The sequence below is a fragment of the Falco rusticolus genome, chromosome 9, assembly GCF_015220075.1.
Source record: "Falco rusticolus isolate bFalRus1 chromosome 9, bFalRus1.pri, whole genome shotgun sequence".
Lineage (NCBI taxonomy): Eukaryota > Metazoa > Chordata > Aves > Falconiformes > Falconidae > Falco > Falco rusticolus.
The window spans coordinates 284,034-299,762 of NC_051195.1; the positions used below are offsets into that span (position 1 = coordinate 284,034).

Consider the following 15,729-nt stretch of genomic DNA (forward strand, 5'->3'; position numbering starts at 1 on the left):
ATGACTGTACTAATTCAGAAAAACTTTGATTTCAGTGGAAGTCCCCCAGGAAAATGCTGTTTTGTTCTTGTTTTGACAATATGCCTCTCTCAGGAGACATTCTGGTGGCTTAAAGGACACGAACATTTTCTAATATGTATTCCAACTTTTCAGAAAACTGTTGTGGAAAATCCATTTAAAAAATATTTCTGTTATGGAAATATTTACATTACTTAACATGTCTAGAAAGAACCATACTTTCCCTTGATGTCTATTGATCACTAGAGTAATTACTGGAGACTGCTATTGGCTCTGTCTCATTAGAGCTCCCTTTTCTGTCTCCCTGCCCAATTTCTCACATTCCCACATTTCTCATCCTCCTCCCACCCCACAAGCCTGGTTTGCACTGCAGGGCCCAAGCAGGCAGGGGTGGAGATGGCTGCAGCTGCACAGCCTGAGCACTGAGGACCACAAGGCACAGGTCCTTTCCTAGTGGAGAAACAGGACTGTGACACTAGATGCAGTGAAGCGGTACTGACTTGCCAAAGTGGTGACGTGTTCAGCTGATGGGTAGGGTGGTGAGTTCCCAGTACACTGCAGAGGAATGTGCTTGAGACTCGGCTTTCAGCTAGCACCAGGGTCTAACACAAACACTTCTCAGAGCTTACATGCTGCAGTGTTTCTCAGTCTGAAAGATGCTTAGTGCCTTTATGATGTCTGTTGGTCCTGCAATCCACACACCTGAACACTGATTTGGATAAAACAGTGCTTTCCAATTATGTACCCATTACATTTTTCCAGTGGAAGTTGTAGCCCTTTTAGACATTTCACATGCTTGGATTTTACATATAATCTTGGTTTTCCTAATTGCCCGACATGGAACCTTTTAATCCAAGTCTGTGGACTTCACACTGAACCTACTAAGATGGGTAAACTGGAAGTCAAACATGCTGCTGGCATCTCCCCCAGGCTCCATCACCTCTCTGATCTGCAACATGCAGTAGAGAATCCAGATCTTACCCTGGGTCATTCTTGCTACTTGAAAAAATCCCACAATCAGAATCCTGTTGTACTACTCAGGTAATTAATTCTCAATAAGCAGACTAAACTTAAGTATATACAAAGAATAAGCTGGTTAAGAAGGTAAAAGTATATGCTCTCACTCATGCAGCAGCAGTTACCCCCATCACCATTCCACTGACAACAAAAGTGTCTTTCACACCCCAAGAGCTCCTTGCTGAAATGCTGCTCTGCAGAAGCAAATGCATCCCATCCCTCCCGTTTCACAGTGCCTGAGGAAGAGCTCGAAGCATCTGAAATGCAGCACGACTGCTCACAGCTTTCAGACACAAACTACAGCTCCCATCATCCTGCGCTCCAGCCTGATTTCTCCAAGGAACGTTCTTTGCTCTTTAGTACATCAATACAATGTGAAAGCAATGAGGACCTCTTGGCGAGTGCCAGTTCTCAGTGACTTCACCAGCTGGTCAAAATCTGTATGCATGCTTCCCATTTTCTAATGGGAAAAAGTAGATTTTGTCACTCACTCTCCTGGGATTCCTGTGCTTCTCTCAATTTAAAAAAATCTGACTGCAAAACTGCATTCATGCAAATTGTCTTTTCCAGCTCTTTACACGAATAGGTACTTCAACATCACTGTAATTAACTCATAAACTGTGAGCAATAGTTTGTAATATAGCTTATTCAAAATGGCAACAATGACTGAGTGGATGCTAACTTTAAAACCAAGATTCTTGTATTGGGAAGAATATCCTGCTTGCAAATGTGACAGATTCAATGGATTTTTTTATTAGACTTTACATGTATGTTACTGCAAAACATAACATGAATTTGTATCATTAGGGAGTTAAAACCGACATGCATTGTCCTGTCAAATTGTCAGTCTATGAGCTGCAATTTGACAAAAGTATAAAAATATATGCAATACAGTTCTAGTATTACTTGCAGAGTGATAAAAAAATGGAACTTTCATGAAGAAGGACTATGATCCATATTTCTCACTTGGGCAAAGCTCCCACTGTGGGTTGAACCGTCCCTGAAGCAAGGTCTGGCTGGCATGGGGGTTTTGGGGAACGGGCAGGACCCAAGAGGCACCTGAATGCCAGGTGCCCTGCTATGGGGGGTGTGTGTTGGGGAGTTCCAGTTATCCACTTTGTCTCCCCCACATACCATCAGGCACCTTGAAAGGTCATCTGAAACTTCCAGACACCTAAAATTTCAGGTGCTTGTTTCCCAGAGGGGATTCACATTCAGACCCCTGCTTCTCTGGAGCTGCAGGTGGGGTGCCTGGGAGGGGAAGGCAAGGCACGCATGTCTCCTGCTGAGCCTGGGCATAGGCACACAGATGCCCACAAGCAGCAGGACAGTGAGAGATGCTGGAGGCCACTCTTGGGATCAAAGGAGATGTGGATTCCAGGCTTTGCTTCCTATACTGTTTTTCTTTCAACACCTATGTAAGGTAAAATACACACGGTCCTAAGACCAGGTACCGGAACCCATGTCTCTGCATCCTTGCAACTGAGTGTCCCACTCATCTCTATCTGTACTTTTTGCATGAAAGTGTCCTTAAGTATTACATTTCGTGTTAAACTTACTATTTGCTTCTATATGTGTGTGTGCATACACCTATGTGCATGCAGGCATCCACCTGTGAGGTTATGAGGGGTACCTGGAGAGTGCAAAAGAATTAGGCCACTGCAGAGAGTTGGTGAAAAAACCCAACATTAAGCACCTTTCTATCTTTATTTGGATTGCTGTAGACTTCAGGCAAGATGTGGAAGCCTAGGTAGGGTGATTTTGCATGTGCATAAATGCTAACTGTAAGGGATGATAGTGAGATCCATAAACTCTTGAGGACTGGAATGCAGGTGCAAACATTGCCTCTCTGGATATCCCCTTGCATGTTGTAAAGGTTTACAAGGGTGCCCCCAGGCCAAAGCATGTTAGCAGATCATACCAACTACAGGCTGGTTAGAGAGTGCAAACATAGAGGTTGGGTCTCCTGTTTAGACTATTCTTAATAAACGACCAATGCTTACAAAAAGAAATATAGCACAGTACACCTGAATTAGCCTTAGGCCATACAATAGCTGTGTAGAACAGGACAGGGGGACAAAAGGTCATGAAATATTTGTAACTTTGTGATATGGGCAAATTCTACATCAGAATACTTCATTTATTTGGAACATGAAGTTGGCAGTAAATAGCTAACCCAGCACAACACAAAAAAAACCATTTGCATTTATGTTTGCTAGTGAGAAAAGATTATTGATAATATTTCCTACCTCTGTCATTACTCATTTTGCAGTTTATCCAACAGTGTATCAACTAACCACTAACTTAAGCAAGTGCAATTCCAAGCAAGGGAATACTGGTTTTGAGTAAAGGACTTAAGGCTGAAGCCATTTTCCTCCTCCTACTTTATGAAAATCAGGTATCTCAGATGACCAACTTAAATAAAAGAGGCAGTTTCAGGATGCATATGATTTTCTTATGACCAGTTCTAGGTAACAATGGTCCTAAGCAATCAATTTCCTTCCTCTATTCTAATTTGCCCTTATACATCATATTCAAGATTTTATCTGGACAGGGGCTGGTTGGCTCAGTGGATAAACCTCTGCCTTTTCACCTCTGGGATCATGGTTCAAGTCAAACCCTGATGAAATGCACTTGATCGTCCTAATCTAGTTCTTAGTGGACAGTATTCCCATTATCTTTAAAAGGGTCAGAGCCAAGGCCATTGGGAAGAGTGCATTGTGCTATATCTTGTCTGTTGATTAATACATTTTCAGTGATGCCAGATCCTTAACCTTCATGAGCACACACATTCTCACAAAAAGCTTAATAAAGGTCCCTCATGGACTAAACCTTCCTTCTCAATTTGTGTATCATGTCAGGATTTCCTGGGAATATAAAAAAAACCAAACCAAAACCCACTCATAATTTCAAAGTATGTTTGCCTGAACTGTTTGTAATAACACCTCTAAGTTAATTAGCATGATAACAGATCACTTTAAATCATTACTTGGCATAGGGAGAACAAGACCTTTATAACTCAATCCATTTCTACGGCACACTATAATTTTCTGAGGTACTGATGTAACCAACTGATACGATGTATCAGCTGAAGCTAAACAGACACACAGAATAAAGGGAATCTACCATCTAAGGCTGATCTCACTCTTCAAAATATAGAAATTGCATAAGAATGTGCTCTCCATAGAAGTTTACTGTTTGTTCTCTGCACCAAGAGGACTGCCGAAAGCAATGTGAAGCTTTTGCTTTGTTTTTTCCATTATAATAACAAAGTAAGAGATGGAATCACTTCCATTTCATGAATATCTAGGCTGGAGATCACTGGGCTCTTCCGCATAGCTATCTCAAATCTGTTTTGGAGTCAATGCTGGTAACAACAATGGTGTCCTCTAAACACCTGATTAGCAGGAGCTACTGTGTGCTGACACCCTTGGTCTGACCCCTGCTACCTCCGAGCAGCAGAGGAAGGGGCCGCAGCCGAGCTCGCGGCCAGCCAGGGTACGTATCTGCCCAAGGGCAGCAGGTGACAGCAGGCGCAGGGGTGACCAGCGCAAGCACAGCTGCAGAATTAGTTGCCTGTTCCATCAACACCAGTGCAGAAACAAGGGCTATGATTTTAGTAGGAATAAGAGCAGGTTCAACTCTTCAGACGATTAATCCACTGATTACTTTTATTACACAGCTGTGTCCAAAATCTTAAGGACAGTTCACTAGTTTCTATCTGGATTGACTCTTTAATATGGTTCATATGAAAGATAGGAATGTATGCACCACTTCTCATTCATGATTGTGGTTACAGATTATAAAATAATGGCTAATGGTTAAATCATTCCCCTGTAGCCATTACAAGTTTGTACAGTCTTACTATATATTTACTGAACTGACTACTGAAGAAATAGCATTTAGCTGGTGGTTCTTTTGTACAGATCAATAATGTTATAATTTTTAATTAAATTATTATCACCCACTTGCTTTTCTTTTGATTGTTTGGAAATTAACAGGGAACTCCCCAACACCAGGTACTTTGAAAAAAAATACACTTACAGCCTGATTTACCATAAATGATTAAGGAATTAAAAAGAAAAATAGTAAGTGTAGACTTATTCAAGTACGCCCTGCACACTGAAAAGCACCTCCTGAAAGCACCGACATGCTAATTTTTATCACTTGAGAGCCAGCAGATGCAAAGCTATGACCAAGCGTTGTGTGAGTAGTGTACTGGCAAGTTAGCATACGGTCAGGAAGAGTGGGCAGCACTGCTCCCCCTCAGGAAGCCTGTTCAGAAGGCCTGGGGGACTCCTCGTGCTCTCCAGGTGGGTGAGGATCAGGGGGACAGAGGAGGGGTGGTTGGGATATGGTTGCGGCTCCCAGCTGGGGACTGCCACCTCTTGAAGGATGCAAGCAAGCAGTTCAGATTAGAAAAGCCTCACCTGTCCTTTGCCCACCATTCATGGGCAAGTCTCTGGAGCAGGAGGACAGCGCAGTGCTGCACAGCACAGCCTGGCTACAGCCTACTGGCAAGGTCAGAGGTGTTCAGCTTTTTCTAATTCAAAAGCAACAACTTAAACGGGAATCTGCCTGCCACTAAGGTGAAACTCTGCGTGTTGTACCTTGTCCCACCTTTCTCACTGCTGCTTTGCAACACCCTTCCCCATAGCATCTAGACACAGGAGTTCTGTTGTAGTTACCAGAGTTACACCCTGGTCCACCTGATGTAATATGGCTTTGATGTACAGTTCAAACATATGGAAACACAGTTTTGTACTATTGCTACAGCTATTTTCAAATAGGTTTTATCTTTTTTTCTATCCCTACATAGCTGGATAAATCTGCATGTTCCTTTCTGAAATAAAATGACACAGAATGTTAATTTGCACTTTCAGGTAATAAATATAGGTAATTGCTAAGCTAACTTTGAAATAAGCTACAGGTAAGTCTGGATAAGCTACAGATTAGTTTGGAAAAATTAGACCTGCCAGATTACTGTATGTGCTTCAAACTGCATTTCTGTTGAACAGATAATTTGTATCTATATCAGATTTTTCATAAAAAATACTCATTTTTATAAATATATCTGAAGATTCTTTTTGTTGATTACAATGTAAAAAAGAGGGAATAACTGTGTATGGACAATGATAAAGTAGCCTGTTGATAATAAATATTTGTCAGGTCTTGTCACATTGGTACACATTCCTATGTTACTGAAGAGACACCACACTGATAAAAAAAAAGCCCTTAGAAAAATCAATGGATTTTGAGCTAAAGCAGCTGCTAAACACACAGAAAACATCTTTATCCAACAGCCATAGTGCTGTGAAAATTCCCAAGCCTTGCACTGGTACAGCTAAGGAAAATTTAATCTTCCCAAATACTCATCAGGGCACTCCATCCTGCAGACCTGACAGCCCCACTTATAATTAATTATACAATTTCGATGGGAATATCGACTAAACAAAGCTATAAATCATAGAAAAAGTCAATAGGCATGGACACATTCAATCATGTCCCGACCAATGATTACTACTCTTAAAATACAATAATTATTTTCAGGAGCCAGCTTGAATTAAATTTCTGTCAGGCTGGTACAAGACCGGTGGTTGATGAAGGATGCGATGGATTTTTTGGGTTGAATTCGGCACAGAGACATTTATCCTTTTAGATAGGTAGTTTGTTTTTAGTGATCATGGTGCTGCGTGTTTAACTAGACCATGAAGATTAGATTATCTCCAATGGCTCATTATATCGTTTATCTTTTCCTTCCATGTTTGATCTGGAAGATTTCCCGCTTCTTGATGCATGAATGAAATGACTGCTGATTTTGAAATGGAATGTGCTTAAGTGGGACTCTGCCTACGCCTTCACACACCATGTCCATGTATGTAAAGTCAACCAGCAGCCATCGAAATAGCACTAGGACGTGGTAATCAGCAGCAACAAGAACAGCTTTGCTCAAGTTCAGGAATGTACTGGGAAAAACTAAAAATGACAAAACGTTTCAGTTGTTTAAAAAAAGAAAAAAATTATAATAATAAAACACATAGAGGAAAATCTGGGACTGGAATAGGATTAGTATACAAACATGAATTGGGATTAGTGTTATTACTTTGAATTAAATGTCCGCAAAACTGCAAAACATCAGTGAAAGAAATGTTACGTACTTCCCAAGGATGCTTTCACCTTGTAAATTAAAAAACAAATAAATCAACCAACCCCAAACTAAGTTATCTCACAGTAACTGTGTTTTTAAGATACGTTGCCTACACAGATATTTCTCATGGTGAGCGTACATGCCACACATGAAAGACGTGCTGTGAGAAGGGACAGCAGCTCCAATGAACAGGGTGGACGTCAACACATGTTGAAAGGAGAAACAGATCTTCACTTTCCTCATGAGTCTGACCCATCAAACTCTTCTGACCTCAAGAAATGAGTGAGATCTCAGATGCTCACATGGAATTAACCTCCTAGGTATAAGTCAACTTAAAACCAGAGAGGGTAGTAAGGCTTCAGCTGTCCTCCTTGCCCTAGATCCTTGCAGACATCCCTCTAAAAGAGCCCACTTCTCTGTGAACAGCAAAATAATAAGCTGTAGGTAGAGGAGAAGAAGAGACAGAGGGGAGAGTCATGGATTCTGTGTACCTCCCATCCTTACACAAAAAGCAGCAAATGCTGTGCGAGCAGGCACACTGTGCAATTCGTACTGAGTATAACAAAACGGAGAGGTGCAGACTTGGGCACAGATGAAGGGGGTCTCAAGAAAATTCAGTCACCCTGAGGAAAGGACTGAAGAAGGAAGGGGAATTTTGGCTAGCACATCAGCCTGCACAAATGACTTTGACACACAGAGTTTCCGCAGAGTACACAAAGTTTTCTGAAGGTTTTCTTTGTCTACTGTAGCCTGCCTTATTTATATAGCTCAGAATATTCAACATATGAATAGCATTGGTGTGTGCACACATAGGGAGACCAAAATCTGACACAAGCCAGCGTAGCTCTTCTGATGTCAGTGAAGTTGGGCCAGTTTCCACAAGCAGAGAGTCTGGCCCTTGACATCCACATCAAGGCTTCCACATGCAATATGCACATTCCTGATTTTTTCTGTGTGTAACTGCTTGGGGTTTGGTGTTTTTTTGGTTTTTTTTTTTTTTATGCTTAATATTTTTCCTTTAAATATATAAATCTTAAGAACCTTGGAGGAAATTGAAAATACTGCAAAGCACTGACACAGGTATCTTCCAAAATGCAGTGGCTACATCTTGAAATAAAATCACCTTAAAGAAGATATAAAGCCATTCTCCACACAAAAATTGTAGTCCTCATGACAAATCACAATGTTCGTGTTCCCTGTCTGCTTTCTCCTCTTAGGAAGCTCTATATGAATGCCCAAAAAGTGCCAGTCTACTGCAGGGTTTGAGGTGTCCATTCTATTTATTCATGCATTTCTATTATTCTTTGTACGCTCAGAAGACCCAGATATTTTCAGAACAGCTATGCATTAACAGCTTTTCCTAAATTACTATGATGCACAATAAAGAGCTAGTAAAGAAACAGGATGCTTGAAGAAATGCAGACCAGAGGACAGAGAAGAAGAGTGAATTGTCATGTATATTTAATTTAGTTTTTTCTCTGAAAAAGAAGGTAAACAGATGCCAAAGGAAGCTGCACAAAAAATAACTGGCTAAGTGAGAAAGAAATTTGGAGCAGTTATTGTGTTAGATGAATTATCTCTCCTCATTCTGTAGACAAGAAGGCTGACAAGGATAAAGGGCTGGTAGAGAAAAGCAATTTGTATGTGAGTTTCCAACTTATTCCTTCCAAAGTGTTTAGCAATGAACTTACCGCAGTGCCATTGTTATCTCTAAATACATCTTGATTAAAATAGTCAAATAGCTTCTTTTCTAATTGTAGCATAACCTAAAAAAAATAAAAAAAAAGAAGGAGAAAGGTCAGCAAAGCTCTTGGACTCAGCTACCTAATACACAGCTGTTGGAAGTGACCCTTTTAGAGATATGCAAACCCTTAGAATTACACAACGTTTATACATGTCTAAAGCTCCTTGTCAGCTTGCCCATTTGGTTGACTGGCAATCACTTAAAAAGATCCAATTAACTGAGCATTAGGTGTGACAATCTATATCCCTCCCCTCCCTTTAAATTATCAGTTTGGAACAACTATATTCATGCTTTGTAGAAAAGAAAGTGAACATTCAACGTTTCTATTTACACAGGGGGTACAGAGGGCATGAAGTTGTTTACCTTTCGGTCATTATCAGATTCACGAAATATTAGCTTGACTACTTCATTTGTGTCAGCTGCCCGGATAGTCTGCATTGTAGCCTTTGCACATAGCGTCTAATAAAAAACACAAAGGAAGAAATGGAAACTAGGTTATACACAACATAAGGCCACATTTAATTGAACTTTATTAAATCTATGTATCTTCAATGTCCACCTGAAAATATGAAAATATGCAGGTCAAAATACAAAGCATTGCTAATTTAAGTCACTTCCCCTCATGACGGATTTAAAACAGTACAGTGAATTACTGTTTGGAGAGAAGCAGGCAATATTAAGAAAATATCAATTAGATAAGGCAAATACTCATTAAACTTGCTACCACAAACACGGGTTCTTTCACAGGTCTGACACTGTGTCACCCATTACTTGCAAATATCCTCAAAAGCCACTTCCTACAGCTGACAACTCCATAGCCCTACTAGTTTCTGTGGTGCATTCTTAAAAGCCGATAAATACATTGGCATTACAGTTCTGTGGGTTAACTCGTGTTCACAAAAACTTTGCCCTGTAAATTAATGTTTCAAATATAATTTAAAAGTCCAAGCAACACTTGCAAAATCTTCACAGTTTACTCTGGATATAGTGAATCCCCCATGCTTCACCCTTTTAAATAAGAGGCAACATCACATGTCTAGGTATTTTGAGTGCTGAGCATTTAAAACATATTGTAAAAGAATGCTTTATCAGGCACAGAGGTACGAATTCCTGAGGAAGTGTCAGGTCTCAATTCACCTGTCATTTGCCTGGTTGGGGCTCAGTTTCAATGGCACCCAAAGCTGACCTAGAGAGCAACACTGAACGGGCTGTTTAAAGGCTTGTTGCTCTGTTGCATTGTAACAGGTGAAATCTGGAGCTTTCAAGCAAAGCAGTTAGGCATGTATTTAACTTAAAACCATACTTCAGATTCACTGAACCTGTACTTTTAGTGAAGCTTTAAGTATGTTAAGTGCTTTGAAATGCAGAAATAGACTACATCTTAACTGTGGGGTAGGCAGGCTTCACAGAGTGCTCTGTACTTATCCAGCTTGGGCAAAGCTACTGGATGGTGTGTAACGCTACCCTGGCCCATCTGCCTGAGCTGCTGGAAACCACAAGGCAGAAGACAGAAAGGGGAATGAAGGAAACCTTGGCATTACTCAAAGGCAGAGAGAAAACGGCCAAGGTGTGCACCCACACCTAGGAGGCAGTTCAGCATCCTTTGCTATGGCTGAGGCACAAGCTGCTGACAGGATCTATGCACAGCCCTGGGTAAGGACGTTGCCAAAGAGTATCCTGAATAAAAGCATATTTTGCTAGAGTTTCTTCACAAAAGCGTGCTAAAGAAAATAACTCAGTCAAGAAGAGGCAAAGAGGTGACTTCCCCACTTTGCCTGTTCCATTCCTTTTCATAATGGCCAGACAACAGATTTTCATTTTGCATAATATTCATTTATAAAATAAATGTATTCTGTGGTAACAGGGTAATAGAATTTCATGTCCTACTACATGCTTCTTTCTTACACAAACAGAAATACGTATATTGGGATTCGTTATTAGAAGCGCAGTATCTATCAGACACAATGCCATGGAACTACAGCTTCTCAGTTCCCCATTTCTTCTGAAGGCAGAAATACATACCAAACATGCATTTAAACAAAAATCCATCTACTTCCAAATATTTTAGATCTCAGCTGAGGTTACCAGTGCTAGAACGGAAAGAATTTGTCAATGGACATTTTGCCCCCGTTTGATAGAAAGACATTAAAAAATGATCCTTGATAAAGGCCCCTGTGTGTTGCAACAGTACAAACAAAAAGCAACAAGCTAAGCCATTTCATTTTTAAAGGATAACTTGAGTGTGATTCAGTAAAAATAAAATACAAATGTGCTTTTTTTTCTTCAAATCTGTAAACTGAACAGGCGCCAATTCCTCATCTTACTGGATAAATGATGTCCTTTCCTGACACATTTTTCTTGGTTGTTACCCGCCCGCCACACACACCCCCCCCCCCCCGCCCTCAAAAAGCAGTGCCATGCCTATAGATTACAAACATCTAACTCTGGGTTTTATCCTAAACAACTTGCAAGAGTCATGGTACCGACATGGCCGTAGGTATCTGTGAAATCACAGCTTTCACTGGAGAAAGGAGTACTGGTCACATGGACACAGACGAAGGCTGCCCTTCGAGAACTTCATCTGTTCGGCAGAATTTATGGTGTTTTTCTGAAAGGTTTGGGAGAAGCGAGGGAAGATGCCGGCAGTAGCCAGTTAAACCTGACTGCCTGGGAGGGAGGAGGAGAGGCACACCGGGAGCATCAGGGAGGCCTTGCTTTTGGTACCACTAGCCCTGCTACCTTTTCCTCCGTGTTCACCCTGTTCTGTAGGATCCCTTTTGTCTGTTCGGACACGTAATTGCCGTTTTGCCATCTGTGTCTGCACCGACACGGGTGAGGTAATCCACCAGTGAGCCATTCCCAAAGTGTGCTCCCTCTGGCACCGGCTATTGAAATTCAAAGCACAGATTAGCTAATCGGGTCAAACCCCAAAAAATAGCGCTTTGGGCTCATGTGTCACAAATCAGTCTGGTCGCCTTTAAACAGTGCACCAGATTAGAACAAGCACCCGAACAAACCAAAGCGGAAAACCCGCCGCTCTCTAAAGCTGGTTTCTAAAGCCCTAACAAATCGCTCCATCTTTCACTCATTTAAACTTTCCAAATGAGGGTCAATACGGTCCCCGAGCATCCAAATGCTAATGCGCTTAAGTGCGCTTAAGCAGCTTTCCAGAGTGAATGGGCCAAAGAAGGGCTCGAAAAGACAAGGCAGAGTTACTGTCACTGTCAAAAAGTCATTGTAGCCACCCCCAGAGTGGTTGCAATTCAAGAAATTCATGATTTCTGTCTCTTAAAGGCATCTGCTTGAGAACATTTTTTTTTTCTGAGCTGCTTTATCTCACAATTTCAGGCCTGCTCTAAAAGAAAAAAACCTGTGATCGACTCTTGAGAACCAATACGGAGAAAGGACCCACATACCTTATTGCTTTCAAATTTCACACGCACAAAAAGTTACCTTATTCACAGACAAAAAGTGATTGGGCAAAGGTTCATTTCTTATACAAGCTGAAGCACTCCTTTTTTCCTCCTCCTTTCAATTTCTACAAAGTCGTAGTCACCCAAGCAGAAAAACTTTCGGGAACATGTGCCTTTTTAGACAAGTCTACTTATAAAGGGATTTTTTGTTGCTGGTAAAGAAAATCAAAATGCTATGAAAACACACCGTTTCTTTTGGGGTCTTCCCTCAAAGGTACTCTTTCACAAATTCAGAAGAGGGGAAATCAGAAATCAAAACCCTATCCAAATTATCTTTATTAAAAAATATAATTTTTTCCTTTGGAAACAAGATTTGGCTAAAAATTTTCCAGGAGAGCTGTATTCAGAGCTCAGAGAGAACTCAGTATTCAGCCTATGCTTAGCAAACATGGATGTGTCTTACTCCCGTTTTCACATATACTGTCCACACAGGTAGTTGCTTCACAGTGTTTTTTGAAATTATTGTTTGCAATAATTTATGTGTATTGAATTGTAAAACAAAGCAATAATTTTTCTGACAATTGCCTTGGAACATAATAAAAATGTACTGTTAGGCAAAGCCAGGTGTGAAAGTTTTTTATATCAACAAGAGTGAAATCTGGCATTTCTTATAAACTCTGCAAACCTCAGAAACCAAAAGCTTTTTGATTTACAGCAAAATTGCAACCTTCAGAATACTTCTGCTCCCATATATATACAACACATTGAAATATTTTAGACTGCATTTCTGCATACTTACAGTAAAAAGGGATAAAGACATTAAAACAGTTGTGTTTATACATAAATCATGCTTTTTGTATTGTATTGATATGGAAACACTCTGAACATCTGTGAAGTGTCCTGTTTCCTGCTAGCAGTGCTCTGTTGAAAATTGCAGCTGATATTTCATTGATTTTGCACTCCTGCTTTCTGAACATCCTTTAGATTCCTGAGTCTACCTCTTGATGTGTGAGCTGAATTATTGCACGTTTGCAATTACTTCAACAAGTTTTTGGAAAAAAGAAAAAAAAAGTGGTATGCAAGCACATACAGACTCAAACTTTCCTATTGCTTCTGTCTACTGATTCTAAGGATGTGTATTATTTTTCTCAATCTTTTGAATACTCTTCTTAGGACTTCTTATTACTTTGACTTCTTCTAAGGAAAAAAAAAAGGAAGTAGAATATACTCATTGCTCCTTTATAATTACAAAAGTTCAGCAATAATTGCAATTGCAATTGCCAGTAAGCTGTGTGGATGAATGCAGAAGTGTTTTGTGGCTATAAGAGCTGGGAGAGAAGTGCAGAGTCTAAAGAACACTAACATGAAACATAAGCCAGTTTAAATAAGGTCTTGAGCACATGAGCAATCAAATCAATTAAGTTTAAGATATTTCATTTTATTCCAGCTACATTCTCTGGGGATTCTGGGGGGATAGAAAAGACAGAGGTATATGTATCATCTAATTATGACAGTGAAATACCACTTATGCTGCTCAAAACCCCAAATCAATCTGACACTTATTAGATTAGGATAATCAAATGCTTTTTTATTATTATCTGGATGCAAATTGTATTTGAAACAATCAGCGTGGTATAAGATTTGCTACTTCGGGAACAACAGGAACATCTGTCTTGTTTGGGCTCCTCCTTACCGCTGAGGGGTTGACATGATGTCCTGGGTATTGGGAATTACTAACAGTAAATTCACCAAATCACATGATGTAAGAGAAGTAAAATTTGCAAGTAAGAAAAACAAAGTTAAATGTAACTTTCTGAGTCAATCAAAGCTGTGCCTTTAGCTACAGGATTGGTAACAATGTGTTTCTTAAACTCTATCTGCCACTGAAATGGAGACTTACTTTAGCTAATTTTTCACAGCCCTGCTGAGGTATTCAGCTATACAGCTGCTGCAAACAGTCAGGGAAATTACAGGGCTAAATTCGCCAGTGTCAAGCAATCAAAACCCACCTGAGAGGACGTACACTTTTACTTGAAAAAATATCCCTTAGACTATATATTAATTTGTGTTAACTTTAACTGTGTGTAAACAGCAATAAAGCCTTAGAGAAGTTACTATGCTTTCAATACTAATAAGCTTCTAGGAGCAGGAATTCCACACAGCAGTGAGATAAATGTTAGCTTAAAAAAAGACAAATATAAAAAAGTATTAATGAGAAGTCACTTCAATATCAATTTGCACTTCAGTATCAATATGCAGAACGACTTTCTCTTTGAATATTCCCAGAGGAATAAGCTCACGCCCAGGGGAGCAGAGATGGTGGCAGGGCTGGGTCGGATGGAAGCGAAAGCCGCCTTGCACCGCTCCCGTCTCTCCTCTCAGCACACTGCTTATGTAGCATGCATACACTCCATCTTCTGATGGGAAATCAATGCAAATTACATGACACTGCTGCCTGTATTCATTTTAGGACTGATTTAACTTCACGGGCAGTTTACAGCAGCACCAGTTCACTACCTGTCAAAGTCTGGCCCTGAAGCTGCCCTAGCCCTGCAGTCATATTCTGGTCTCCACCGCACGACCCGTCTGCTGATTTATGGCTGAGAGATATTTTGGTTTTAAAATACCTCTTTGTGTAGAGTCTGGGAAAAAAAATAGCTCAGCACTAAGACCCTATCTTCATGCTCCCATTCTCCCAAAGATCTTCTGCATCCCCAAAATAAATGATCCCTGCTGCAAACAACTTGCATTTCTTTGGTCTCAATTTCACATTAGTTGCACTAAGCTCATCATGAAATGAATTTTCTTGTCCAGAAACTTAGATCATTCATGACAAAGTTATCAAATGGTATCACCAGGCAATGTAAAACCATTTCCATCAGTTTTTCAGGTACTGTGCTGAGTAAACCGAGAGACCAGTTTAACGGCACAGCATCTGTCTGGCAGCACCCCAGCTGCCTGCTCTGTCAGTGACACTCTCCTGCCGGCTCTGTTACTGCTGAAAACACCACCCAGTTCTTACAGAGTTGTCTTTTGCAGTAATGGGTGAGATTTGTTTCCATTTGCATGGCAGACAGTGGGGCCAAGGTCCCAACAGCCCCCACCTGCAGACCATTAGCCCCAGCCGCCCCTCGGCTGGTGTGGGGACAGGTGCTGGAGCGGCTAGCTTGGTGCCATACGCCCACTGCACAGCCTGCCCTTCCCCAGCCCAGAGAGACCCCCGGGCTTGCTGGCTGTGCCCTCCCTGCCTCCGCAGCTTTCCTCTGTGCCAACAGCTGGTGGCAATGATGGCTCTCTTTTTCATTCTTTTCCTCAGAAAAGAATCTGAATGAAGTCCAAAAGGCCTCTGCCACTAAGATTCTCCGAGTTTACAGATCTGGAAGAAAGTG

The 15,729-nt window shown here is 40.8% G+C and overlaps 1 protein-coding gene across 2 annotated transcripts in view; it reads right to left on the reverse strand.

Annotated features, from left to right (window-relative positions):
* Positions 1–15,729, reverse strand: part of INPP5A (inositol polyphosphate-5-phosphatase A) — a 258,020-nt gene that overhangs the window by 32,187 nt on the left and 210,104 nt on the right. For both annotated transcript variants that reach the window (XM_037399595.1, XM_037399594.1), the window contains exons 10-11: positions 9,291–9,386; positions 8,875–8,949 (exon numbers count right to left, since the gene is read on the reverse strand). In XM_037399595.1, the coding sequence (XP_037255492.1) occupies positions 8,875–8,949; positions 9,291–9,386 (171 nt within the window). The remainder of the gene's footprint in view (positions 1–8,874; positions 8,950–9,290; positions 9,387–15,729) is intronic.